Source organism: Diachasmimorpha longicaudata, chromosome 6, assembly GCF_034640455.1.
Source record: "Diachasmimorpha longicaudata isolate KC_UGA_2023 chromosome 6, iyDiaLong2, whole genome shotgun sequence".
Taxonomy (NCBI): domain Eukaryota; kingdom Metazoa; phylum Arthropoda; class Insecta; order Hymenoptera; family Braconidae; genus Diachasmimorpha; species Diachasmimorpha longicaudata.
In genome coordinates, this window is record NC_087230.1 from 6,893,945 (window position 1) to 6,921,200 (window position 27,256).

At 39.1% G+C, this 27,256-nt stretch overlaps 5 protein-coding genes across 8 annotated transcripts; 3 read left to right on the plus strand and 2 right to left on the minus strand.

The window, feature by feature from the left end:
* Window positions 1-324: 324 nt before the first annotated feature.
* Window positions 325-9,442, minus strand: LOC135164087 (gamma-1-syntrophin). Of its 2 annotated transcripts, none has more exons than XM_064124129.1 (10): window positions 8,962-9,442; window positions 8,358-8,462; window positions 7,957-8,152; window positions 5,597-5,722; window positions 5,357-5,518; window positions 5,058-5,242; window positions 4,479-4,637; window positions 4,176-4,400; window positions 3,492-3,695; window positions 325-3,380 (listed from the first exon to the last, which is right to left on the minus strand). In XM_064124129.1, exons 1-10 carry the CDS (start codon window positions 9,022-9,024, stop codon window positions 3,273-3,275), a joined length of 1,533 nt encoding a protein of 510 aa, XP_063980199.1. In that variant the 5' UTR covers window positions 9,025-9,442; the 3' UTR covers window positions 325-3,272. The 2 variants fall into 2 exon arrangements, with proteins under 2 accessions (XP_063980199.1, XP_063980198.1); XM_064124128.1 differs by having other exon boundaries at window positions 7,957-8,155; window positions 8,962-9,441.
* A 680-nt stretch (window positions 9,443-10,122) lies between these two features.
* On the minus strand, window positions 10,123-12,322 carry LOC135164089 (mitochondrial nicotinamide adenine dinucleotide transporter SLC25A51). Of its 2 annotated transcripts, none has more exons than XM_064124131.1 (2): window positions 12,182-12,322; window positions 10,123-11,669 (listed from the first exon to the last, which is right to left on the minus strand). In XM_064124131.1, the coding sequence occupies exon 2, from the start codon at window positions 11,645-11,647 to the stop codon at window positions 10,712-10,714; it is 936 nt and encodes a 311-aa protein (XP_063980201.1). In that variant the 5' UTR covers window positions 11,648-11,669; window positions 12,182-12,322; the 3' UTR covers window positions 10,123-10,711. The 2 variants fall into 2 exon arrangements, with proteins under 2 accessions (XP_063980201.1, XP_063980202.1); XM_064124132.1 differs by having other exon boundaries at window positions 12,087-12,226.
* A 243-nt stretch (window positions 12,323-12,565) lies between these two features.
* On the plus strand, window positions 12,566-13,661 carry LOC135164090 (single-pass membrane and coiled-coil domain-containing protein 4). The gene is made up of 2 exons (XM_064124134.1): window positions 12,566-12,705; window positions 13,184-13,661. The coding sequence occupies exon 2, from the start codon at window positions 13,190-13,192 to the stop codon at window positions 13,367-13,369; it is 180 nt and encodes a 59-aa protein (XP_063980204.1). The 5' UTR covers window positions 12,566-12,705; window positions 13,184-13,189; the 3' UTR covers window positions 13,370-13,661.
* Window positions 13,662-14,153: 492 nt separating this feature from the next.
* On the plus strand, window positions 14,154-15,779 carry LOC135164088 (ubiquitin-like protein 7). The gene is made up of 4 exons (XM_064124130.1): window positions 14,154-14,372; window positions 14,463-14,668; window positions 14,751-14,887; window positions 15,074-15,779. The coding sequence occupies exons 1-4, from the start codon at window positions 14,228-14,230 to the stop codon at window positions 15,642-15,644; spliced, it is 1,059 nt and encodes a 352-aa protein (XP_063980200.1). The 5' UTR covers window positions 14,154-14,227; the 3' UTR covers window positions 15,645-15,779.
* A 667-nt stretch (window positions 15,780-16,446) lies between these two features.
* Window positions 16,447-26,684, plus strand: LOC135164086 (bumetanide-sensitive sodium-(potassium)-chloride cotransporter). Of its 2 annotated transcripts, none has more exons than XM_064124126.1 (16): window positions 16,447-16,802; window positions 17,470-17,772; window positions 20,501-20,660; window positions 20,977-21,267; window positions 21,620-21,796; window positions 21,872-22,011; window positions 22,361-22,892; window positions 23,175-23,296; window positions 23,363-23,498; window positions 23,684-23,895; window positions 24,404-24,645; window positions 24,733-24,881; window positions 25,169-25,496; window positions 25,718-25,866; window positions 25,940-26,051; window positions 26,362-26,684. In XM_064124126.1, exons 2-16 carry the CDS (start codon window positions 17,500-17,502, stop codon window positions 26,495-26,497), a joined length of 3,159 nt encoding a protein of 1,052 aa, XP_063980196.1. In that variant the 5' UTR covers window positions 16,447-16,802; window positions 17,470-17,499; the 3' UTR covers window positions 26,498-26,684. The 2 variants fall into 2 exon arrangements, with proteins under 2 accessions (XP_063980196.1, XP_063980197.1); XM_064124127.1 differs by having other exon boundaries at window positions 17,496-17,772.
* Window positions 26,685-27,256: the final 572 nt, after the last annotated feature.

Sequence of the window (27,256 nt, forward strand, 5' to 3'; positions counted from 1 at the left end):
CGCTCGGCAGTGGCGACTGTTAGCTAGGGTACGAGAAGCGCTGTAATTGGCGCAAGTTGAGACGGCAGAAGGCAATCCGGCCGTGGGTTCGATCCCCCGGCGAAGGGGGACAAATATTCCACTCCCTAATGAGATGTCCGGAAGTAACAAATATTGCAATAAAAATCTTGCTCATGTCCACAGAAGAATAAGCCCTCCAATACTGATGTCAAAATCAATCTCAACGCTTCTCTTGTCCACGTGCCAACTGAAATGAGGTGATAAAGCTGGTGGATATCGCTGTACGAGACACTGAGGAAAATGATAAATCAATTTTCTCCGTCATCAGTAACTTCTAACAATGATATAATATATTTTTAAACATATTGTCAATGAGGGGATAGACATTATAACAGATAAACTATATTTCGAAATATAAGAGCGTGCGAATAATTTTTCAACTTCACAAGCATATATTGGAGCCTCGGGCAGTTGCTAAATACTTTTTTTCTCTCCTCTCAGCACTTTATTTTCTTCGTTTTTCAATGCAAGACATTGCGCGTGCCTTTGCAAAAAAAATGACAAAAGCTATCGATGCAATTGTTTCGTCTCTAATCATTGCTCACCGTTACTGTCATGGAATTGTTCCTAAGCTTTAATAATAACTCACTGGAGTTGATCTCAGGCGTTAAAAATTATTTACAACTCGTACTCAAGCACTTAAAAGCGAATTAACGAAAAATTATTAACTGATTTCGTTTTTCACTAGATTGCTCTCGAATTGCTCTTAATTGTCATCATCATTCACTCAAGAAATGTAAAACGTCTCGTACTTATGGTCTAGGAGTCGCTGAAAAACGTCGCATTAGGTCTACAATTTATCAAAAGGTTTTTCATGTCTCTCGCAGTTTTTGAGTTGTTTGAGATATTTCTGAGTACGGTGTGATACAACTCTTGAAATATTTATGAATTTCGGGATTTTAATTGTCAAAAATATAATCAAATGAAAGGAAATACTCTTCATCAGGACTCATCCCTTCGCCTGGATATGTACCTAACTCCATTACGTCGGCTTTAATCACACTTCGATATAATTGATCCTGGATACGCAATAATTGAACTGTAGCCACCTGCCCACATGTCAATTTTATCGTCGCTTATGCACATCTCTTTCGCTTCTTATCTAGTTTATTTATAATCTATACAATGTTAATTGTGCAGTCCTTGGGTAATCACTCGAGTCAAATCGCAGAATTATTCTTATTTGTCGGTTTCTGGGATCGAATCGAATCGCTCGAATGTTTTTTTCTAAGTATGGTAGCATTCGTTTTATACTCAAGCATACATTCATTTTCACTTACTTAATTGTTGTAGATATATTTAATATTTAACATGGTTTTATGAATACATGATCCAAGGGCCGTTGGACGATTGAGTTATCAGTTTCACCGTTTTTTGGGGATCATTGAAATTGTAAATTTTGCAGCACTTTGGGGGAACCGATTGCTCAAGGGGATGGACACTGAGGCTTCTTAATGAGTCTCTAGGGAAGTAACATCGATGAATGGAGGTCACTCGAATGGAAACATGCAATTTTGAAAAAATAAATGCTTCTCTCAACTCAAGGAATATTTCGAAATTTTTCTTCTCAGTGAACGTTTGCGTTGTACTATTTTTCATCGAAATTGAAGTGAACTTTGTCCAATAAAATGAAAATTTAACGGCCTCGAATTTACAGAGTACGGCAACATCCTAAAAAATACCATTAAAACTAGAGGCTTTTGTTCTTCAGTATTATTTGACCTGAAAGTTTTTTTATCGGCATGTGCTGAGTACCACGCAGTTCCCAGGACTATAAAAATTTCAGCTCAATCAATGATTCTGTTCAATAATGAGCGGCAACTTTCAACAGTAAAAAAAATGTAGAATTTTATTTCTCCCGCTAGAGAATGAAGGTGTTTTTGAAATTTATGCCTAAGTGATACACGTGCATCGAATGTCCCTCTGACGGAGAGAAAAAATCAATAAAAATTGTCAGAAATTCAATAGAAAAGATGGGTCACAAGTAAGATTGTACGAATGGCCACGTAAATTCTGGGATTTATTGAAATCCCTGGAAAATGCTTTTTTATTGCGAATTACCTGAATAATCCCTCAATTTCAAGTGAATTTTTCTCTCCGTGCATTGTAAGTCAATTGCCCCTGAAATACCGCAATGAATTAATGAAAATGCATGAATTACGAACGATGAAAATGTATTTAGTACCCTCGTTTACCTGAAGACTTTCAACAAACACTCAGAATCTCTTTGAAATAGGTCACCACGATCTCACTGGAAATAGATTTCCACTCGGCATTGTTGATTAATTATTCCCATAAAATGATACATTACATGGAACATTAAAACTGCCTTTTACCTAATTCTCTTGAATCCCGTGAGCCGCTGGTTCCGGTTAGAGAGCACATGTCTAGACATTTTTAGTCCCTTTCATTTTCTCCACACTTTTCTAAAGTAGTTTTCATTCTTTCACACTGCGCAAGAAGTTTCCGGTGGGCCACTAGACATTGCTTAGCAACTCTCAGCCTCAACCGTCGTTCACGCTTTTCAAGGCACTGAATACCAACGTCCTATAATTTTTTTTCATATAAAAAAGTAAATAGTAAAAGCTTCAACATTCGTGAATTGAACGAGTAGGCAACAGGATGAATTGCAGTGGCTTGAAATACATGAACGTCGCAGATTAACAATCAGTCACTTTTTTCGCTTATTTTAATACAACCGTGTTATTAATCGCCTTTGAAAAGTTTATTTTTGGGTGAGTGACTAGTACCTGATAATAAATGCACCAAATAATTGAAAAGAAAGCTTAAAAGTACGGCTTGGAGAATTGGACAGGGAGAAATTTTTAAAAAGAATTAACGTCATTTTAGAGGGCTTCCAGCTACAAAATGGCGTTAACGCAGAGAGGGAAATTCGATGAAACTAACCCTTCAGGTTGTTAAACCAGTCCCCTGAAAAAATTGATATAATTTGGGATGTTATAAAATATTTTTTTACCTTTTGAGGAATTTCCAGTAAAATTGTGATAAAAGAAAGCAATAAATCTAGTGATAATATCAAAATTGAGACTAGACCTGGTGCTTTTTCAAATATAGTTCTGTCAGAAGAAATCAAAGATTAATATCAGCAAATTTTCCTCTCGAGAAATATTTTGTAATTAATTTTCCCCAATTCTCGAGTATTTTTTTCGGTTAATTATCACCTATTCAACACAACTGTTCTGTTAATGTTCCTACGGAGTAGTCGATGTCAAGAATGTTGGATCTACAGCGGCGACTTTGGCTGTGAGGAAAGCGTGCATGCAAAACAGTAGATTCTGCAGTTGGGAGCATTCCAATTCCTGCGAGTAACAGAAAAAAAAGATATGGGGGATCGTTAGTTCAATCTCGAGAGACACTTGGCGATGATTTTCAGAGGGATAAATTATCTGAATTAGGAGTGAAATACATACCTTTGTCTCTATAGCTATACTGTCCAACTCTTGGAAGTGCAGTTTTAACCTGCTCTTACCATCGTCACTTGATCCACGTAACTGTGAAAATTTGTATCTCCAGGCTACTTCACCGAGTCCCTCATAGGATAACGTAAATCCTTGGGTCCATTCAAGTGTCAGCCCCGCGGTTCTTCCGCTGAAAGTTACTGGAAAAGTTTTGCTCTGTGGGAAATGCAAAACAAAATAGTTATTTCGGAGTTGAGGGGATAAAAGTACAAGTCTTTGGGGTAGAAGGGAAAAGAGTCTTGATTATAAAGTTTCGAAGGGTCACAGCTTTATATAGAATCATTTTTCCGAAGGATTTGCATTGTTTCGAGGTAAATATAATGAATAATATAAGTGATATCAAGGAGAATTTCAAAAATTCATCAAGTGCGAAATTATTTACCGCTCCACTGTCTCGATAAAATTCGTTTCAACTGTTCTCCAGGAAAAAACTTCTTCCCTTCACTATTTTTCCCGGGAAAATTATTCCCGCAATGAATAACCCTTTCCTCAATTATAAAAGTGATTCATTAAACATCCCTCGTTAAATCATCAAAGTGAACATCTCCCTCAACGATTCAACCAGAAAAACACGACTAGTCGTCCATTAAAAGGTACGTTTGATATGCTCATTACATTCAACGAAACAACTTCTACCTTCAAATGTGTAACAGCAGAACAAACAGCCGTGTGCCACGCAGCCTCGACTCTCAACAGCTCCTGCCTCGTCTCCACACTCAAGTAACGTGGTGGTTTACCAGGACTCTGTGCTAAAAAGCAGTGTTGCCTCTCGTCGACATTCTCCGACTCCCTCATCACGCGAAACATCGTCTGGTAGACTTTGAATGTAAGTGCACAGCGAGACCAATCTCCAATATTGCACTGAAAATAGAATCATGGATTCAACGTCAGTCATAATTAATGCTGTTAATTATTCACGATTGGAAAATTGATCATTACAGGTGGTGTTTCGAAGAGCAGTAGATCGGGGCCCTTGAGAGCTAGAAATCTCGGTCTGTAGCTCTGCCAGGGCTGGTTACTGTTGCTAACTGCCTCGTTCACCCATCCCATATACTCTATACGTTCGCCGACCCCAAAATTACGATTGTAGAGTTTCATCTGTAATTAATAGAATCGTGAATTTCCGCAATTAGGGGATCATCGACCAGGGTTAGCAAACCACAATTTCAATTTCATAATCCAGTGAAAGTACACGTTTGACTACCTGAATTGTACATCAAGCTATTGATTTATTCTTATTTAACGATTTTCGAAATATTCTCCTCCTATTTCCTGAAACCTTTGGTTTACAGAGGCTGAGAAAAACCAAATTAAATCCAAAATTTGAGAAAATACCAATTACTCTAAAAGATTTACAAATCTTCTTCAATCCGACTTCAAAGTGAGATCGACTAATCTCATTTCGCCACTTTGCCATTAAATCCGTCCCCGTCATCTCTTTTTCCCCGTAATCTCATCCTCTCTTTCTCTCTAAAAACATCCAATTATCCTCCCCTCCAATTAGCAATTACTCCTTACCTGCAAATGCGTGAGCCCTGTGATGTTGTCAGTGATGTACTTGAGCCACTGACTGAGTATAGCACTATCATCGCAGTGAATAACCCCCGTTCTCGCCCCATTCAGCCCCCTCACTTCAAATGCATTTCTCCTCAGCTTGTCAGTGCCAAATATGTATCGTGTGACGTAAGCCATCATTAAAGGTACTGAAAGAGATTTTGTGTGAAGAAAAATCGTTAATCAGGGAGTCTTTTCATGTGACAGTCTGTGAAATATTAAGGAAAAACCAGCAAGAGGTGGGGAGATGTAAAATCTCTTACCTGTGATGACGTCGACCCATTTCTTCAAGTGGGTCGACGACGAGGATGTGTTTGATCCGTGTCTACTGTGTCCACTCTGAGGACTACCGGATCGTCTGTTGGGGGAGGCCCACTCCTCCTCGTCATCGCCATTCGTTGCGTTATCCAATTTCTCCTCTTTTTCTTTTGTCGAAGATATTCCAATTAGTGATTGGGGGAGGGGGTAAGACAAGAGGGTGTGGATTAATTTTTATGACTTACCGTTCTTTTGGAGAAATGGCTTCGCTGCACGGTAATGCTTCACTGTCAAAACTACGATGTCACCGGCGTTGCGGAGGATATTTACAGCGTCGTCGTGATTGCAGGCTGTTATGTATTCACCATTTACTGAAATCAGGTGAAGGTGATTGGGTTTATATGGATCATTGGGGAGCTTTATTCATTTACTGGAGGTCAAACTTTTTTAAGAGGAAATTTTAACATCATGGGGTCAATTCAACCGGTCCATTCAACGAGATAAATTTTAATTATGAAATAATTAAATTTGTCGGTGGTGAACTTATTTGTGTTAATACCCACGTACGTTAAAGGGAAATTTAATGCAGGGATTATTGAAGGAAGTCAATGAAAATATTTTTATTATTGTGAAAAAAGCTCATGGTATCTCAATATTAAAGACTATTTTGTCGGTCGGAATTGGTCACAACGTGAAGAATCAAAATTCTATATATCACCCGTTTGCTGTTCGTGATGCTGAATGTCCTGTGGTATTTCTCTTTAAACCCATTAGCTGCAGAGACATTTACGGGATTAACTCCGGGAAGTTTTTCTTTTGTCAATTCGCTGCAGATAAGAAACCAATTTCTCCGGGAGTTGCAACGAATCAGTCGGGATAGCTTTTAAGAAATTAGAGAAGCGTTGGACGTAGGGGATTCGAGGGATGACGAAAGCAACTCTTAAATTTTGGAAATAAGATGATTGTAAGTCTGACCGAAGTAAAAAGAAAATTATGTTGGGTTTCGGGACCAGCCGGTGAGAAACATCAAAATGTTGCATTGAAAAATAAATAGATTGACCAGATTCCATGGACTATTTTCACTGGAAATGTTCAGCTGCTAGTGCTCTATAGAATTACCCAAGAAGAATCGATTCTTCGATTTTTTTCACACATTCCTTGCTACGACTTTTAATTTTTTAAATTTCTCATTCCAGAATTAATGTCGTTTGAAAGAAATAGATTCCATGGACTATTTTCACTGGAAATGTTCAGCTGCTAGTGCTCTATAGAATTACCCAAGAAGAATCGATTCTTCGATTTTTTTCACACATTCCTTGCTACGACTTTTAATTTTTTAAATTTCTCATTCCAGAATTAATGTCGTTTGAAAGAAATAACCTGGCAAATTCGTCACAATGACGTGACCAGTGAAATCCTAAAGGACTGGATGATAAATCCTGTTATCATAAAGTTGAACTCCCTCATCTCACTTGAATAAATGAGACTTCTTCCTTTTTGCAGAGTGTCACAGGTGCACTTAAAACTTAATTTGCATAAATCCCTAATTGAATAAAAACACAGTGGACGTGAGAAATGTAGAAAAGATCGAGTATTCCGAACTTGACTATTGTTTATTTTCTGAAAAATCAATAACACGAGACTACTTCACAAACATTCAACTTCAACGTGACTCTCAACTGAACAAAAAGTTGGAGAAATTCCGTCGGGTTATGCATTCGATATAGAGAAAAATAATAATTAAAAATACAACAAAAAGTGAATGCATAATTGAGAACGAAATTGAGTAAAATATCGGACGGAGAATACAGCAGATAGAGAAATGACAGTAGATGCAGGATACCTCTGCACTGCTATGACACGAAGCCACTGAATAAACGATTTATCACGATAGATTGGCAGTGACACCTCACCATATTTTAATACTCCCCAGATATCGGATATGCCAAGCCGCCAGTCGACTATTTCAATCAATGAATATTTGAGAGTCATAAATGCATGGAAAATGGGATTTACAGAGAGCTATATTTAATGAGAGTAGTCGCGGAAAGTGGAGGAACATTCAAGAGCCGGAGATCGGCATTCACCTTTTCATGTAAAAGATAAATTCATGGGATGAATTTTTTCAATGATCACAACATCATTAGCATGATGCATCTCATCCACAATTTATCTGCAATTTAAATCGGAAAATTTAATTGCCTCGAATGAGTTTTGAGCTTTAAATAAATTTTGAAGCTCTTCCCTAAGTGACTCAGAACTTCCCTAACCCGATTCAGCAAAGTGTATACAGAATTACCCAGAAAATCGGATAAAATCAACAATAACCGATAAGCCCGAAGACTTTTTAACTCAGTAATGAGACGCGATTGCCCGATAAATAGACCGGTTTTACCATAAAAAATTCGTTGTGACGAGCCTACGATATATGAATACTTTCAACTATCGGAGAAGCTGTCCAAGTCAATTGTAAACCGAGGGGACATGAAGCCGGATCGGTTGGACTAGTGATATGAAATATTCATGGGCCTCCTGGCCTATTTGAATGTACAAAGAATGCTGGAGATTGTTGAGTGGTGGTAAAATAAGGGCATGTTTCATTCACCTTTGATAATTGCATCTCCAACAAACAATTGGCCGCACTGGTCTGCCGCTTGACTCTTGTATATTCGTGATATGAGCACTGGCAGTTTATGCTCAGCTCCACCCTTGATACTCAGACCAAGTCCACCAACTTTTTGACGTGTTATCTGCACCATTCGCTCTTTAGCGTCCAGCGGCGGTTTGTTGTGATTCGCTGCCTGCTAATGGGTACACATGATAAAATTATGTTTTTATTATATTTTTATCTCACTACAACTAAACATGTTCTTCAAATATTGATATGTCAGAAGATGAAATAGAGTCAATCGATACATTCAGAAATTAATGATTAATTTTGATCTTTTTCTCCCGTCCATCCCCAACAAATCAAGTTTCTATCACAATAAACGGAAACAATTTTACCTCTAAATCTTCCCGCTGTAGCTTGAGCACTTCCATCGACAAATGCAATCGCATGGGTACCGGTTTGCTCTTGCCATCGCTGACAGTAACCATGCCCGTCCGGACCTGAATAAAGAGCCCATTGTAAAAAAAATCATCACCTCCATATCCACTCATGCAAAATCTCAACTCCCCCAAAAGATAAAAACCATTGAAAACCTCCCAGAACTACTTAAGAAGTCATTAAACGCCTAGACACAAATGCAAATCGCAACACTTCAATTATTTAAATATTACAAGCGATCCGTGAAAAAAATCCCCCAACCACCCCACCCCCAATATAAATAATTTCAAGCCCTCATTAAACCGTTAGCCACGTTCCTCCCCTTTAAAGATTAATCTAGGCATGAAATATAGACACGAGAGCGGTTAAATCGCGGTCGTAGAAACGATAAAGCGCTCCAAGGGTATACTCGACTTATTGATTTCGATAATAGTGAAATAAAAAGTGGGTAGAGAGGTCCGAGTGATCGACCGGCAGCGAAATGCAACCACTGATGAAAAATTGACCCCAGATACAATTTTTAAAAAAATCCCATAATGATTAAAATTCAACAATCAATACCTTGAGCTTCTGATCAATCTTCTCCTCGATCGGAGTACTCATCTTCGTCGCGTTGATTCTCATTATTTTATCTATAGAAAATAGCGACCTGATGCACCCGTCGTAATCCAGAAATAGCCCATAGTTTCGAGAAGGGACTGGAGTGACTTCCCGACACAACTGCACCTCGTAACCAACATTTTTCCCTCCCTTGTATTTATTTTCTACGACTCTTTATTCATCCCTGAGTCTTGATGATTGTTTTTTTTATTCTCAGACCCGCCTATCGATTCTCGAGGCTGGCGTCTGTTTGATAACTGTAGCACGTAATTCTGGAGCACCTCATCCGGTGTCACTGGCAATTCTACAACCCGTGAACTGTCAAAGCGACATTTGGAGCAGCGAAAACGATCTATTCATCGTGACGTTCCTCTCGCCCTGCGTTTGCCCCATCCACTGGCTTCAACTGCTTCTGTGCACCCAAATTCTTCAGGTTTTTTTATCCTCATTTTTTAGGTGGATGGGGGAGGGATTTACTGCGCATTGGGAACCACGCAAGGTGAGACCGATTGAGTGCGCGGGAGGAGGCGCGGGACTATTCAAATGAAAACACAGAAATTTGACAAGTGATTTAAGAAAATCTTTAATTGAATATGTAGGGCTCTTCTTTCGTATTAATTTTCTCGTCGAAAGGGTTGGGAAGATACGTGGCAATTGAAGAAGTATTGTTAGGTAAATTGTTATTGTCTACACAAAGATTTTATTCTGATTATTTTTTTTACTTAAAAAATATTCATTTTACCCGGATACAAACGATCGAAACAATCCAATTGAAATCTAAAGAAATGTCATGTCACAATAGGTCATTTAAAATCTTCCATTTACTCACGAAAACATTTATTTTTTTATTAAAAAAATATTTACTTCTGGTGAATAGAAATGGAATGAAAAATGAACCTTTCATTTAAGATAAAAATAACTCTCCTAAAAATCCCAGATTGCCAGAAGATAAGTGAAAATACCCCATGCCCGCGGGGTTGTTGACCCCGTCACCACTTCGCGTGACACAAAGCTCACGGAGGGTACACACTGGCTATCCAGTTTCTCACGAAATCCCACAATCCTATTTTTCCAGTCCCACAATATCGCCACATATTCTCTCATTAAATAAATCCACTCGTGTCGATTAAACAATCAATATATTTATGTACAACACCATTCAATTGATTATTCTAAAACATCATACATAGAAATTTGTTGATTCTACAATGCAGTCTCTCATAAAATAAATAAAAAGAGAAAAAGATGATTCATGCAGACAAAGTAATGTCATCTGCACTGGCCAGTCATCTACAACTGTACAAAAGAACTCCATCCCCGAGTCATCACTTCATGTAAAAAAATTTTAATTCTGAATACTAATTGTATTTACGTATTTTTTATCGCTAAATTTTTCTAGATAATTAACTGACTCCTGAAAGAGTAGAAGAAATTTGAACGTTGAAATTGACAGCTTATTTGCGCGAACACAAACGATAAGAAAAATCCAATTTAAATTCGAATAAATTCATTTTTAAATGGAAAAGGAACATTTGAATAAATGACTTCTTCATCAATATTAAAACATGTATATACAATTCCTCAACGTAAAATTTCGAATAGAATAAAATTTTGCATGAAAAATATTCTGTGGCTATCTATCAAAGAAACTCTCGTAAACAAATATTTTTCTGTTAAATTTCCTCCCCCGAATTTCCTACAGGATGAATCATTAAAAAACAAGTGTCTTCAAAAAATCATAGGCAGCATTGATAACGCCCCAGCTGATAAAAGACCTCATATAATTCAAATGCACCCCCTGATAAAAGCTCCTAATGCTCCTATTCCTGCTGACCCACACATCCTTTAAAGAGGCGCCGAATTTCTCAAAGTCCCCACCGATTTTCGACTGCATGTGAATCTTAATGACGTTCATGGGGTAGAACAGAGTGCTCGTGAAGCCTCCGATGAGGGCTCCACTCACGAAATTAGAGAATAGAGTTCGGTCATCGCCGAGCATCTCCTTCGACAGATCCCTCAACGTGAAAAAAGTGAGATTGGATAAGCCGTTCCTAACAACAATGGGAACTAAACCCCTGTAGCACTCGGTGACCCCATGATGACTGAGAAGATACTTAAATGCATCGGGGGTATTCCTGAATTTACCGTGATACCTCCAATCCTGGAGGAGTGTCTGGACTCTCTCCAGGGGCATGAGAATAGCCTCGACGCCGCCGGCGAAGTTAGCAGCGATAATTTTTGAAAACACCGGATGATGAGTGAGTATTGTCAGTCTCGTTCTACTTCCCTCGTATACTGAGAACATTATGGATAAGGAGAGGGTCTTTTGACACAGGGGAGGAAGAATTCCACGATACAGGAGTCCCAATCCCTCCCGCGATAATTGTCTGACTGCTGTTGTCGCGGGAACTGCCTCCAGTATCTGACGAAATATTATCTTGTTTATAGGGTACGTCACGGTCACATTTATCACAGCTGCACCCCAGCCGCAGATGAATTCACGAGTGTCGTTTGATGTTAATTTCAGAAGGGTGCCTATTGTTACTTCTTGGGTTGGTGCACTCGTGTGCTCCATTTCCAACTCAGCCGCAGAGACCGAGGGAATTGGAGAATATTCCGTTCTCGACCAGGTTGGGGGTGCGGACATATTTGGTTGTTGAGGTGTTTATCTGGAATGAGAAGTTTTTGAGATGATGTGGGGATGGAAAATGGAATGGTCTGGCCGTACCGTTCTTTTCTCAATTTTTGAAACCATATGCATACATATTTTTTCTTTAAATCCGAGAAATAAATCGTTTAAAAATCCGCGACTTCTCGAGAATTATAAATTTTCAATTTTATCGTCAGTTTACCCTGATTGCAGGGTGGATGCAATATTTACGCATGCATGGGATAATTATATAAATCAGAGATGTCTCTAAGAAACCTGATAAGTCACACTGATTTTTTATTTTTAAAAATCCAAGGAATTTTTCCATTCTACAAGTAAATCTTTCGCTTCCATAAAAATGAGGAAAATGAGCTTTCGCGTAAGATAGCGAGGAAAATCAGTCTACGCCCTTCATTCAAATAAAAAAAATATTCACCTATAATAATTATCAACTGTCACATGTTTTCTTGCTTTATCATCTCTTCTCTCACATGCTGACCAAATAATTACCGAATACTGTCAATTACTAACGTGTTTCGGATTCAAAATTGGCTCGTCTGTATTCCTCGTCATCGTCTCAGGCTCCGCAAATAAGATGCCATAATTCCATTGACATTCTGCCCAGTTTTTTTTCTATTTGTTAATTATTACACCACAGCAAACTTGTTCTGGAGTTACACAACCAAAAACAGCGTAGCAATTCAGAGCAGAACGTTGGCGGAGTCACGTACTCCCCGATGATTTCAGCCGAGACACAGTGATAAAAAAATGCAGTTCATTGTGATTTAATGTCGATAATGTTTTGAATCGAAAGTTAAAATCCCTGAGCTTGACAATTGCTGACTGTTCACTACTATTTTTGAGTGATTATGATGATCAGCGTAGTTCCACCGCCATTAAAAACAATATAACCTCAAAGAGACGTACGGAAATGACATCAGTACAGTTATCTACGTGTCGTAGACATCTACTCGGTCTATCCTATTGACAACTGGACGCTTTGTCGGCTTATTGTGACAGACATTGATAGCTAGAGATCCAAACTTCACTAAAACGTGAGCATTATATTTAGTTTGTTGCAGTATTTATTTTGAGATTTGACTTTGAAGCACGCTCATTCTAGAGCCCCAAATATCGAGAGGAGACAAAATTGTAGTGTCTAATTTGTTGGTTAATGTCGTATGACGTTTGAAAGGGTTGAAATTTATTTTTTAGCAAGTTTATTTCACTTTTGTGATCGACAACTCCTGGAAAACATTTTAAAATAATGTCCGGCAGTTCCGAAATGAAGTTGATCACTTGTTTGATTTCCAGAATTTGTGTGCATGTTTCCTTTGACTCATTACACTAGAAACTTATTCAGAGATATTATTGCTTATTTTATGACAACCAACAAGTTCAAATGCATAAGCTTCATGATTTTGGAAGATATTTGGGAGCTGCATTCAGCTGCTCCAAAAGGAAATTAATAATTACTTTTCTTGTGATTTGATTATTTGAAATGATTCTAATGATAATTCTAATTATTTTTAGATAAGTATGCGCCAATTAAAGGGCAAAACGAAAGAGACGAATAAACAGAAAAAAGAACGAAGGAAAGAGTTTATTGAGAATAAACAACGAGTGTTTACTATTGTTATACCAACGCTGGCTGCTATCGTCGTACTAATCGCTGCATATGTCTACATTAAGACACGTCCCAAAACTCTGGAATTTTGAAATGGAGGAATAGCAAAATATTTCAATTGATTTATGTTGCATGATCACGAGACGAAAATAATAATTATATTTTGTGAGGCTTTTTCAAACGTGAAGTATTTTAATATAAGAAAATCTATGTTGCTTTGAATCTTTAAATTTAATATTGTTGTGAAGTTTCTTATGATTGTACTCCAGCACACCATTTCTGCAAATGTACGTGGGCAATTGTTAATAATTGTTAAGAGTATTGTGTGATGTAGCTGGAATAGACTGTTTTATCAAATAAATGTAACTATGTATGGGACCAAAATACAGTGGAAATGAGTTTTGCAATTAATCTGACTTCCTAACGGGCTTGCGATTTATCCCTACGGCCAAAAGCTTCGCAGCCCGATTAGCCACGTCTCCATGGTAATGCCTTACCGACAGGCACGTACACCATCACAGTTCATGCGCCTACGCTACGAAATTTTTGTAGTGCGAGACGCCACCGTGGATTCTGGGGGCTGGGAGAGCAATTTGATTTTTATTCAATTTTCAAGGTTTCTACAAACGAGAAAACCTTAATATTCGTGATCTACAAACGATTTCCCACTAAACTAGCTGCAGTTAAATTCAAAAGTTGATGTTTCATATTTTTCCCGATCGACATCATTCATAAAATTAAAATTACGATTATTAATTATCCACGGGGCTACAAAGAAAATCAATACATGTACAATGATGTACTAACGATATTCAATCGCGTACATTAGCTAGTTTTTCCATTTGTAACCCCTCGTCGGCTGCGCACGTTGGGGTGTCTCTCATAACATTGGACTAACCTGGACGATAGTAAACAAACTCCCTTTGTCATAATATTTTCGATCGTAAAAAATGGGAGCGCAGTTGAATCTTGGGGTTCGTTCCACCTCAGGCGCCTTTTCGACGATAAAACTAAGTGATGTGGACCTTAAAACGAGGGTAGAAGACTTAAGACTCTGCACAGCCCAGAAAATAGAACTCCCGAAGGACTCGTTTGGTATAACCTCTCATTTTCATTTGTTCCATTGTTCTCCTAATAAGTTGTTTGAATGTTAACGTCAAATTTATAACCTACCTGCATGTACAGAACTCATTCACTGTGGCTGTATACTGGAGGACGATGCTTCCCTGGAATCCTGTGGCCTCAAGGATGGTTCGATGGTCCATGTGCTGAAGAAGAAGGAAGCAGAGAAACCAGTTCCAGCTAAACCGATTACCGAGGGCAGCATCTTGCAGATTGCCAATGCCTTCAAAGCTTTCAATGAAAACCCCACCCTGAGAAATGCTCTGCATGTGAGTCCAACATTTCTGAAATTTAATATTGTTCATCATTTCATTCGCAGGACTGACGGGAATTAATATTTTTCTTTTTCAGCGATTGAGTAAACGTCCAGATGTTATTGAGAATATAATTGTAACAACTCCTGGTCTTATTGATGATTCAGTTGCTATTGCAATGCTGCAGGATCCTGATTTAATGGCTCACTTCAATGACACTGATACTGTGAGAAGGTAAATGATTGCCAAAATATTTAACTAAAATAAAAATAGAGCTTGCAGTGGATTTCATGCAATGAAATAAACAATTTTTTTCTTTCTTAACATGAACTTTTATGGAACTCACTATCAATTTAATCAATTCTCGACTGTAGGAATCCAAAAATGTAATTGTTCATTTCTCTTCTCCTTGAATTTTAGAGCAGCAGAGCTCCATCCGGTGCTCGCCGAAGCCGCTCTCTCAATAGTGGCAGCAGTCCACGAAGAGTCTCACCGTTCAGCCGTTCCCGGGACAGGTCCCTCGACCCTCAATGCTCCTTCTGCTGCGTACTCCTACAGCCTGGACAACCTCAGCGACGACGAGGAGATGGCAGGTGACTCCTCCCAATCGTCAGATTCCAACACAGCGATAACAGCTGCCCAATTGGCAGCAGCCCTCTCACGAGCAAATCCGAGAGCTGCATTCCCCCTGTCCCACTCGTCCTCGTCGACGTCTGCAGGCAGCAATTCCGGTCTCATCACTACTGAGATGTTCTCCCAGGCGATGCAGCAGGCGTTTGCATCAACTCCGGGTAGTACCACCTCGATGGCCCCCCCTGCTCCAGCGATACCACCGCTGTTGCCACAGAGTGGAGACCTCCAGAGACAACTGGCTCAAATGCACGAAATCGGACTCCAGGACGATGCTACCAACGTCATGGCACTGCAGTTCACTAATGGGGATGTTCAAGCTGCTATCGAACTCGTATTCAGTGGGTTCAGTGATAACTAGTCAGACTTTTCATTGAATGACTGTAATTTTAAGGATTTTTACTGGGAAATGTTGAAGCGATTGATGTATTGATGTATAGGGTCAACATGTAGTCCTTTGGCAATAATATTATTAAAGTAGTAATTATCGGAGTTATCAGAGGTGATAAGATTATTTTTTCAGCCGAATTACTTTCAACTTCTTTCTCCTGAATTGAAAAAATTACAAATTCAAATTAACAATTCAAACCCGATTCCATTATTAGATCCAGCCCTCGCAAGCTCACCCCATCGTCTTCAAGAACCGAAGAGAAATCTTTAAATAAAAAATCAGGACTCTATTGAAATCTCGCTACAAATCGCTTGCACCTGCATTAAAAACCCAAAACGTTCCTCCACCGAAACGTGAGCCGACAGAGCCCGAGGGGTAGTTCTACAAAAGGGGGAGCATTGTCGTAGCCCCAGACTTCCTAGAAATTGAGTCCTGCGCCACTGCCTATGAAGCCTGAAATCGTTGAACAATAGTTGAAAAAAGCCCAGAAGGGGCGGACAAAATCCTTTGCACATGGTATCGATTAAAAAACCCACGGAAAAAATTAAATTCTCTCCCAAGATCCGCTATTTTTCGATTACTCGCGAATTCACCTCTATCCGCATTGCATTCATTACACGGATGGGGAATAAAGCACGTGCGCCGCACCAATAGCAATAGCCACTCTCCAAGCATCAGTTGAATCAAAAACCCAGACACTGACACGAGAGGCGCTTCAAATGTACACCCAATACAATGAAACCATTGCCGTTATATCTCCGGGGTATATTTCTACGTCTGCCAGCTGTAATCGGGCTCTCATACCCTTTACACGTGTCTCCCCGGTCCTCGAGTAGTTCACTACCGGTAGTGGCCGCCCCACACGTGCTCCCTCAACGCGCCTCTTTCGCCCAATAACGAAATAGATCGAAAATTGGGGGAGGGAAATTGTGAAAACTTGGGAGAATCGTTTGAATGGATATTCAGAGTGCAGTGACAACTGCAGCTTTTTTTTTCACCCTTGTTGCAGGGTTGCCAAGGGTGATGTGAAGATAATGGTGTACATTGAAAATTGGCACAATTGTCTTATCCACGAGGATCTAATGACGGCTGGCTACCTGTGAAAGGTGAAACTACATTCACATTTTGGTGAGTGAAATTTACAAGTCTGGTGAGAGTTTACCCGCGTCGAGTGAAAATCCGAGGAGTCAGGAAATTATTTGCGCAGAAGTTCTGTCAATTGCACGTGGTCTAGTAGGAGCTGAGTATTTTTAGTTTTTTTTTAAATATACTGCTTCGGGTTTGACATAGTTTACTTCCGCGGTTACTGACACTGCTGTGATATGGATAGATCTGGCAGTTATGGGGTAGGAAAATGGGAGAAGTTTTTTTTCGAATTTATCTTGAGTGATTAATGCTTTTTTAAGGGGAACGGGAGGAACGGAGTAATAGCGAGCTTTTAGGTCGATGAGTTGTTTCATTGTTGATTTTTGTTCGACTGTTAGTAATGAACTGCACGCTTTATTTATCATTATTTGTATTGAACAATGGGCCCTTTATTCGGATCTTTTCTTTTGACGATACAAATTATTATGTACAATGTCAGCAAAAAATTCAAAGTTGGGCCCACCCTCGGCTCACTAGTTCCATTCGGGCGTTGTAAACAAGAGTAATTTCATAATTGGCAAGCCCACGCAGTAGTTATTGAATAATTGTTTCAAGGTAAAAAGCGTTGATGAGCAAAACGACGAAAAGATGTTGAAAATAAGTCAGTGGGTCGAAGACGTAAATGTAGATGATTTTTCCCTGAATCCAGAGTGAATACCAGAATTGGTGTAACAGAAAAATGCCTTACGAGGAAAACGGAAAAGCGGACATGGATCTAGAGGATGTGGAGTTGAGCCCCCTTCAGCGAAGGACGCGTTTCCATGTCAACCGGGTGGACAGCATGGAGGGCAGGACGAGCCTTCTAGGCGAACAGGAGACCAAAAAATCCCTCAGGCATATGACGCGCGAGGCTCTACCGCGGCTTGACAATTATCGGAATATTTTGAGCATTCAGGCGGCGCATAGACCTTCTCTGGATGAATTACATAATCCCACGTTCAATCTTAATAAGGTGAGATTGTTGGAATGTAGAAGGAGGGGAGAATTTTTAGATGGAATTCTTAATGACCGGTCTTCCGAAAGCTGTATGAATTCTCGGAGTGTTACTGGGTATCCTCATTTGAAATTTAATATGGTTATTGGACAGTTCGGTGAAAAAAATAAGAGGTTGAGATGTGATGAAGGAAGAGAGAGGATTTACGAAGAATATATTAGCGTGGGTCCGCAATCCTCTCGGAAAATGAGGAATCTCAGCCTTCGAGGCGGTTATTATTCAATTCTGCTCCGAAATTGTGATTTTAGCGTGATTTCCCAGAGGAAATTCAGACTTGCTGAACAATTTGGTAATGAATATTCGGGGACTCAGATATTTCTCGATAAATCATGATGGTCTCCGGACAATTGAATTAAAAGAATTTTTTCTGTTTTATTTTTCATCAAAAAATTCAGATGGAAACTCTTAATTGCGTATCAAACACTTGAGAATGTTGGAGTCTAGACACAAATGTTCAAATATTTGAGTCGGCGTAACTAGTCCATTCCATTCTTCAATGTTTCAGTGGAATTTTTATTAATCAGGACGTGAACTTTGCCCGCTCGTGTAGAAATTTCGCTGTATCTACTTTTCGCAAAAAATTTGAAATTTTATGTTTCACGCATTTTACATCGCGTTCTCAATTGAGTCTGCCTTATTATTGATATTACATAATAACTGGATGATAAGAGCAATATTTATTTGCTCATAAGTGTGTGAATCATATCGAATCTATTTTTAAACAATTTTTCTCATGGGATGATTGAGCTTAAAATTACATGACAGTTTCCTAAAATTCTCTATGACCACACTGCACTTCTGAATGACGGAAAAATGCCTCATTTGACTGTATATTCCTCTACATGTAATGAAAACACTGAAGATAGGAGACTGCTCATAACTGGGGTCATGTATGAGACCTTCACGTACCACTTGACTTATTAAATCATCTGGAAAACCTCGGGTGTCAGCACTTGTCGGCATATTTACAGTCTACATCTCCAAGAAGTTGATGACAAACACCTGATCCCCATCGATCACATCTGCCCATAACAAATTCAGTATTTTTCAATCAAATTTTCAGTCGAACTTCACTTGAATTTGTTTTTAAGTCAAACCAATAAAAAAAATCCGGAAGTTCAGAGAACAATATTTGAAGAGCAAAAAGATTGAATTCTTCTCCTAAAAAAATACTAATTTTCCAGGCTAAAAAATTACTATTCTAATTACATTTTCATTTTATTCCTCATAATTTCGAACATCTAATCCTTTCAGGGTCTTGTCAGCCAACTCCATCGCACTTCGAATCGGTTAATTCGTGTCTGGACAAGGTCAAAGTCACTTAATCACGCGTTGCCGTACATCGGAAGGTAGATACGGTTCACGACTCAAATTAAAATTGCGATAAAATTAATCCAAAGATGTGGACAAATTGATAAAAAGAAGCATCATCGTGAGGTTTCACCTGACGGTGGCGTTAAATATCACACCTCCTCGATCTGGTGGACCCCGGGATTAATCCCAAAGTCCTAAACCAATACAGAAACTCAAAACGACCGGGAAATCCATCTATTTTTAGCACTACTATCGTTCTTGCCTCACCTTCTACTTCTCTGTCTCTCAATTGCAAACCTGAATCATTAGATCCACTCGCATATGAGTTATGGCCTCATATTGGGGGAGCTTGGACTCAACTAAGTCATCTGCACGTTTTGTTTCAGACGCTAAAACGACGTGGATAAATTTTCCATCTGGCTTGTTAAATTGTTCGCATCCTCAGCCTTCATTTTCAATGAAAATGGGACTAGTGATGTTCTGGTTAAAATACCCAATTATTTTTCATTAAAAAAAATCGCCATGTTGTATTTCATGCACAATTCATTGACCCACTTACTCAATTTTCATTCACATGAGAGGGGCTCTTGAAAAAAAATTGAATTTTTTTAAAAGGTGAACGGAATTACAAAGTTTCCTGAAAATTTAAGGAAAGCCTCGATTTTTAATCCTCATCCGTCCCCTATTTAATCCGTCATCTTGTTTCATCTCCTCATCTCGGTTGGTAAAGCCTGTTAAGATTAACTGCCAAATGCATGAAAATCCTTCTGATCCCGACTGAAAGCCTCAAGGGCTTCTGTCGAGTAGTTTCAAAAGGTTCTCTTAGATAACTGAAGACCTTGACAGTCCGCTGATATTTTCCCTTTGTTGCAATCACAAATCACATTTGCTTGGGAATAATTGGATGAATCTTTTAAATCTTCGAGTAATCAATGGAACTACGACGTACAAACTTGGAAAAATCAATGCTCCGTGAAAGCTACATTTTTACCGTCGATTTTAATGCACTTTCCAATCGACCAGGTACGTCAAACTTTCAGAGAAAGATCGATTATCATTCAATTTTTTTAATCTATACAAATTCTATCGGAAAAAATTCGAAGTTTATCTGCAGTTTTTGTTCAATAGAAATTTCAAATGAATGGAATTTATACACCAGAAAAAAATAAAAAAATTCGAGTTGTGGAATTGTTACGGGTGATGTGTGAATAGAAAAATTATTGTCCGAGTCCAGTTCATCGAACTTGGCAATGGAATTTACCGTGGGAGTACTCTGAATCTTCATTCAAGAATTTAACCTTCACATGGCTTCCGCAAGCGTAGAATCCCCCGTAACGTCACAATTTCCTAATCATAAATCAATATTGTTCAGGGCCCTGGGACCAATACGTTACCATTGAACCACGAGAAACCGGCAGGGGGTGGAGTAAAGTTCGGATGGATTCAGGGAGTGCTGATGAGATGTCTCCTCAATATATGGGGGGTAATGCTATTTCTGAGGCTGTCATGGGTCGTCGCCGAGACGGGTGTTGGTGAGACAATTTCCAGTTATTTCGTCCGATGCCACAAATTGATTAACCGACCGGCTTGTCCGTGTCGTCGTAAATTATGCATTTATCCCGGATGTTAATTACTTTGTGGTCAAACTCACAGGGAAAATAGCTTCGATAATTTCTCATTAATGATTGATTATCGACGTAATAAATTTAGAGATTAAATGATTCTGAACTTTTTTCGTTCGTCGGAATTTAGAACAAAAATCAAGTCATTTCTTTAACATTTGAAAAATGTATAAACAATATTTTTTTCATTCAGACCTTCTCTCAATTGTCTTTGATGATTCTCCAGGACAAGCCATCCTATTAATCATGACTACGACAGCCGTGACGACGATAACAGCCCTATCAATGTCCGCAATCAGTACAAATGGCCTGATTAAAGGGGGTGGAACGTACTACATGATCTCAAGATCCCTCGGCCCGGAATTCGGGGGCTCAATAGGTCTGATTTTTTCCCTGGCGAATGCTGTCGCATGTTCCATGTACGTTGTTGGATTCTGCGAGAGTCTCATGGACCTGCTGAGACCCGGTGCGAACTGTCTGGTCGATGAGTGTGGGCCCTGGGACATCAGGATTGTAGGTCAGTCGGAGCCGACCCACATTTAATTATCACAAGCAATGCATCACCCATAATTGTATTACCATAAACATTAACTTGACGAGATAATTTAATTAATGATGCACAATGATTAAATGTAAGAATAAAATCATCTTTAAAATGATTCAATTCACCATGAGGCTTTGATCACTGATAATTAATTCCGAATAGACTCTCATAAATCAGTAATATCGCGTTTCATTGTGCATAAAAAAATTCCCTAATCAATCTCCTAAAATGAATCAGCCTGATTGCTTTCTCGATTTTTCGCAATTAAGTGGTCATCTCAAACGCAACGATAAAAGAATTTTCTTCGATGTTTCTCTCTCACCAGGTTGCATGACAATAGTGGTGCTTCTCGTAATTGTCATGATTGGAATGGAATGGGAGGCGAAAGCCCAATTGGGCCTTTTAGTAATTCTACTGATCGCACTTGTCGATTTTATAATCGGCACTTTCATCGGTCCGAAGAGCGATCACGAGTATGCCAAAGGATTTATAGGATATAACGGTAGATATTCGATCCAGTTACACGGAGAAGTAAAAATAGTTTGTGCTTTTTTATCAATTTATTTTTTATTTTCAGCTAATTTATTCAGAAAAAATTTTTGGCCTGACTATCGACCGAAGGACGATAAAGAGCATCATTTCTTCTCAGTGTTGGCGATATTTTTCCCGGCGGCTACAGGAATTCTTGCCGGTGCTAATATTTCTGGAGATTTAAAAGTAACGAGAGAATTTTTATCAGTCTAATTTGATAATATAAATTGATAATTCATTCCCGCACGGTAGTAGTTCCACAGCGAGGAATTAAACGGTTGTTTATGAGAATGACATTAATGAAAATTCATTCTCCATGGAAACATGAAAGGGGTTTCGGGAAAACTGATAATGTCTAGCGAATTTACAAGTTTTTACATAATTTTTTTTCCGCCCCTAATCCTCCTCAACTTCGAGTAATTAAAACTTTCAATTACCCCAATTAACTCTCTACAAATTTCGCAATTTCGTTACACATTCTCTAATCAACAGCCCCTTAAAATGACCCAACACTCACTAATTACGCTCAATCCAGGATCCCCAGTCAGCAATTCCCAAAGGAACTCTTCTGGCAATTGCTCTGACGACTGCTTCATACATAATGATGGCGTTGATGGTTGGTGGTGCAGTAATGAGAGACGCTTCAGGGAATTTAACAGATTTAATCCAGTATGTAAACAGTTCCGAAGTTTTCCTCAACACCGCGGTACTCCTAAATACTTCCATGGTAGACAATTCAACTCATGAGAGTGCTAACGTCATTACGAGGGAGTGGAGTAGCTACGGTACGTCGTTCAATTGCACAGGTGGATGCAAATATGGAAGTCATAATAGTTACCAAGTTGTTGAACTTGTCTCTGGGTTCGGGCCCTTCATATACGCGGGATGTTTCGCTGCGACGTTGTCCAGCGCCCTGGCCTCCCTTGTTTCGGCGCCGAAAGTCTTCCAGGCCCTCTGCGAGGACCACTTGTACCCTGGCATCCAATGGTTCAGTGGAAAAAAGGGGAAGGAACCTGTGCGGGGGTATCTACTGGCATTCGTCATCGCCGTTGGATTCATTCTAATTGGTAATTAAAGAAAAATCCGATCAAAATTTTTTAAATTATTTCTTTATTAGAATTTCCCACAAATTTACTAGCGATTTTCTGATCGAAAGATAGAAAAATCAGTAAAACGATTTATTTTTCTGATTAATTGCTCCAGAAAAATTCGGGAAATTAAAAAAAATTCAAGGATTTGTTAGTATTTTAGCGAATCATATTTTGTATGCTTCTTGAAAAATTTCAAACGATGAGGATTTGTTTGTACTCGATGAAAATATTACTCTTCATTCCGTATTTTTATTCTAGGTAACCTGGATTCCATTGCGCCATTGATCTCAAATTTCTTCCTCGCTGCTTACACACTCATAAATTTCAGCACTTTTCACGCATCCCTGGCTAAGCCCATTGGCTGGCGGCCGACATTCAAGGTGAGAATAAATTTCAATAAATGAAACTATGGTTTTTCTAATGAATTTTCTCCCCCAACGTTTCAGTATTATAATATGTGGTTGAGTCTCGCTGGATCGATTCTCTGTGTTGCTGTTATGTTCCTCATCTCCTGGTGGACCGCCCTGATCACATTATGCGCGGTAATGGCGCTCTATCTGGTGGTCGCCTACAGAAAACCAGGTAAATTTATGAACCAAGAAGTTTTGCATTAAATGGAGAGCAATTCTTCCACGCCATCGCGATAGTTGCACTCGAAGAGCGGAAATATGTCCATAATAATAATCCCAAAAATGTATTGGATGAATAAATTTAAATGGGACTGTTCTGGGAATATTTTTGTGGAAATAAATTTTTATTTACTGCAGATGTTAATTGGGGATCAACAACTCAAGCGCAAACCTATAACAGCGCTTTGACTGCTGTTCAACAACTAGACAGGGTAGAGGAGCACGTCAAGAATTATAGACCGCAGCTTATGGTCCTCAGTGGACCCCCGAACATCAGATCGGCTCTCATAGACTTTGCCCACCACATCACGAAAAATCAGAGTCTCTTAATCTGCGGTCACATCGTCGAGGTGAGTTAACGGGCCGAAACAGAGTTAGAGGGAGTTTCAAACTCCCAAATTGCTCCACGAAAGTGGTGAAATTATTTCAGCTGCACGAAATATCTTGAAGTATCGATTAGGAATGTATCTTGCGAGCCGGTCGCCTCCAGGCGAACAGGCTAAAATAGGCGAGCACTTGAATAATAATGAATTGCAATTGTACTGTTGAAAAAGGCTGGGGTAAATTTTCCACACATGAAAATTTTATGGGAAAATCAATGCGAAGTGGATATTCCAGTTCAGTTATTTCAGGAGAAAATAATACCTGGGATTTCATTAAATTTCCTTAAATTTCAGGGCTACTTAAATTTTTTATTTCAAAAAGTTAATGACGAAAAATAAATGTCTTCAAAAACCATTTTTCAATCGATTTAATCTCGAATCTAAGCTCCGTCATGTCATCATATTTGACATTGAAAAATATTTAATAACGTTTATCCCACGTAATAATCAATTAATAAAATCCTCCCACATCCAGTCGTCATTATCCTACAAAACTCGAGCCACGATGATCGCAAAAAACACCGCCTGGTTGAAAAGCAACAGAATGAAGGGCTTTTACGCCGTAGTGGACGGAGCGAATTTCCAGGACGGCGCGACCTCCCTTCTGCAGTCCTCGGGGCTTGGCAAATTAAAACCAAATATTCTAATGATGGGGTACAAGCAGGACTGGGCTACCTGCCCCGCAGAGACACGAGACATGTACTTCAATGTTATGCAGTGAGTGTTCTCTTCCCTCAGAGGAACAAACGCGTAATGAACTTTTGTTGAATTTATCATTTCTCTGTATTTTACTTTAATTTCCAGCAAAGCATTGGATATGCACATCGCAGTGGCAATTCTACGGTTGAGTGAGGGTCTTGACTGCAGTTCAGTTCTTAATGAAGTTGAGGACCCGAAGAGGAGTGCAACAACAACAATTCGAGGAAATCAGAGTTTCTCGCAGCTGAGTCAAGGTGAATTTAATATTCAAGTGGTTGTGAAATAAATTTTCACGTCTTCTTGAGTATTATTATTATTATTATTATCCATTTCCTTGAATATTTATTGTAGTTATATATTGATTCAATTCTTTGTTTATTTATTTTCACACCACGTCAAAAAATCCTAAAAAATGTACGAGAGTGCCGTGAGTCTTTTCCTCTCTGAAAAAAAGTTGAATGGAAATTCAATACAATTTCCTGTTGAATTCACTAGGTTTTTCTGTGAAATTTCTCGAGCATGATATCATTGAAAATTCCAGCCAGCAGCTCGTCAGACATTTCAATGCCTGGAAGCCCCCAGCCCAGGAGATCGAAAGTCATAAATGAATCTCCAGACGCTTCCCCAGAGGAGCAAAAAGACCAGAAGCCCACAATAGTGACAATATCAAAAGACATTCTGGGATCAGTCACGAAATTCAAGAGAAAACAGAAGAAGGGAACCATCGACGTCTGGTGGCTATACGACGACGGTGGACTCACCCTCCTACTGCCCTACATTATCAGCACCAGGCGCAACTGGTCCAATAGTAAACTACGGGTGTTTGCGCTTGCAAATAAAAACTCGGAGCTGGAGTATGAGCAGAGAAAGTTAGTTTTCTCATTTTAATAGAAGCGAGTGGGGAAATTATATAAAACAAATTTCCATCTGCTGAACAATTTTTAATTTAAATGCTTCATAAAAAATTTATAAGTTGGGGAATAATTTTTTGTTTTGCATGAGAAATAGTCCTCTGGCTGTCCGGACCTTTGAAATTTCACTGAATCTGGAGTAAAATTTCCCTCATAGCGCGGTTTTCCCTATTTTCCAGCATGGCAAGCTTGCTGTCAAAATTCAGGATCGATTACTCAGCCCTGAAGGTGATCCCTGACGTCTCAAAGCCAGCTCAGGCCCCAACGAAGAACTTCTTCGATCGCCTGATAGCTGATTTCCAGAGTTCATCAACTGGTTCTGGCGAGGGTACACTAAAATTGCATTAAAATTTGTCAAAAGCCCCCATCGCTCATCCTCACCATTAAATCGCTATTTACAGATGGAACGATCACCGAGTCCGAGCTCCTGGCAATGAATGAGAAAACCAACAGGCACCTGAGGCTGAGGGAGTTGCTAATAGAGAACTCAATGGATGCCAATCTTGTTGTCATGTGAGTGTAAATTATGCGGTTGTTGGAGCTTTCACTTAATAGACGGAACAATCCTCATTCGTCGGAAGGGTGAAAACTCCCACGGGCACAGCTCCATAATTTTTATTTGAATTTTTAATAAAAAGTTAGGATACCACCGCATTATTTCATTTCGCCACTTCTGCAGTTGGTAAACCAAATGAGTTCGTAATTAATTTATTGAGTTTTTAATTAATTTTCGTTGAATATTTTGCTCCACGCTACCATATAATGCATTAAATTAAGGTCAGAGTTGTATAAGTAGAGGCTTAATTGATTTGTTTCTTTCTAGGACGCTTCCGATGCCGAGGAAGGGCGCTGTGTCGGCTCCCCTGTACATGGCCTGGCTGGAGACACTCACGCGAGACATGCCACCCTTCCTACTAGTCCGGGGGAATCACACCTCCGTTCTGACATTCTACTCCTGAAGTAGATGCCGAGAGGGTTCTAGACACAAAATCTCTTTACCTGATAATATACTAAATGTAATTTATTCTCCGCCCAGTGATCAGGCATTAACTTAGCCCTTATTAATTCCACTTGATTGGATTGAGTGACAGTTGGCAGCACGACAGATGTTTATTTTTATAAAAATAAAGAAACATTTTAGATGAATTTATAATATTGATTTGAATATGAGAAGGTATTTTTCACTGCAGTTTTTCAGCGGAATTGTTCCTCTAAAATGAAAAGGATTCAGAAAACTGAACACAATTTCCCGAAATTAATTTCCAAAAAAATACTATTGGAGTAAAATAAATTCTCACAATCAATTCAACCCCATCTTCACTTCCTCGCCTGAATTTCCGCGATTCGGTAATTCAAATAGTAAATATTCATGTATGGAAGTCCCGGCGAATCCACTCGAGCCGTAGAATCATCTCAAATTAATTAATCACTCCTGCTGACCGCAAGTGAATAAACTTGAAAGTTTGTTTCCGCCTGGAAATTCCGGCATTTACCGGCAGTTCGCGGCTCTAGCAAATCAATGAGGGTTTGTTCAACCCACACGTGAGCTATGTACAAGTTTCACCCGATGGATATATATTTTATTCATGACCAGAGCCCCAAGTGTTCCAGTAATCGATGACAATACCCAGTCCACAAAAATTTTCATTATCGGTATTGTCACTCGTTGCAGAAGTGTTTTCGGATTCAATAACTGATATCCGGTGATGACAGGGAGA

Excerpts from the sequence above, each read along its gene's own strand:
- LOC135164090 (XM_064124134.1), top strand. The coding sequence starts at position 13,190 with ATGCGCCAATTAAAGGGCAAAACGAAAGAGACGAATAAACAGAAAAAA.
- LOC135164089 (XM_064124131.1), bottom strand. The coding sequence starts at position 11,647 with ATGTCCGCACCCCCAACCTGGTCGAGAACGGAATATTCTCCAATTCCC.
- LOC135164087 (XM_064124128.1), bottom strand. The coding sequence starts at position 9,024 with ATGAGAATCAACGCGACGAAGATGAGTACTCCGATCGAGGAGAAGATT. Across the intron at positions 5,243-5,356 it reads ATGGGTCGACGTCATCACAG|TACCTTTAATGATGGCTTAC; the intron begins GTAAGAGATTTT and ends AATCTCTTTCAG. Across the intron at positions 3,381-3,491 it reads GTATAGCTATAGAGACAAAG|GAATTGGAATGCTCCCAACT; the intron begins GTATGTATTTCA and ends TGTTACTCGCAG.
- LOC135164086 (XM_064124126.1), top strand. The coding sequence starts at position 17,500 with ATGCCTTACGAGGAAAACGGAAAAGCGGACATGGATCTAGAGGATGTG. Across the intron at positions 22,012-22,360 it reads ATATTTCTGGAGATTTAAAA|GATCCCCAGTCAGCAATTCC; the intron begins GTAACGAGAGAA and ends CGCTCAATCCAG. Across the intron at positions 22,893-23,174 it reads CGTTGGATTCATTCTAATTG|GTAACCTGGATTCCATTGCG; the intron begins GTAATTAAAGAA and ends TTTTTATTCTAG.
- LOC135164088 (XM_064124130.1), top strand. The coding sequence starts at position 14,228 with ATGGGAGCGCAGTTGAATCTTGGGGTTCGTTCCACCTCAGGCGCCTTT. Across the intron at positions 14,669-14,750 it reads CCCTGAGAAATGCTCTGCAT|CGATTGAGTAAACGTCCAGA; the intron begins GTGAGTCCAACA and ends TTTCTTTTTCAG. Across the intron at positions 14,888-15,073 it reads GACACTGATACTGTGAGAAG|AGCAGCAGAGCTCCATCCGG; the intron begins GTAAATGATTGC and ends CTTGAATTTTAG.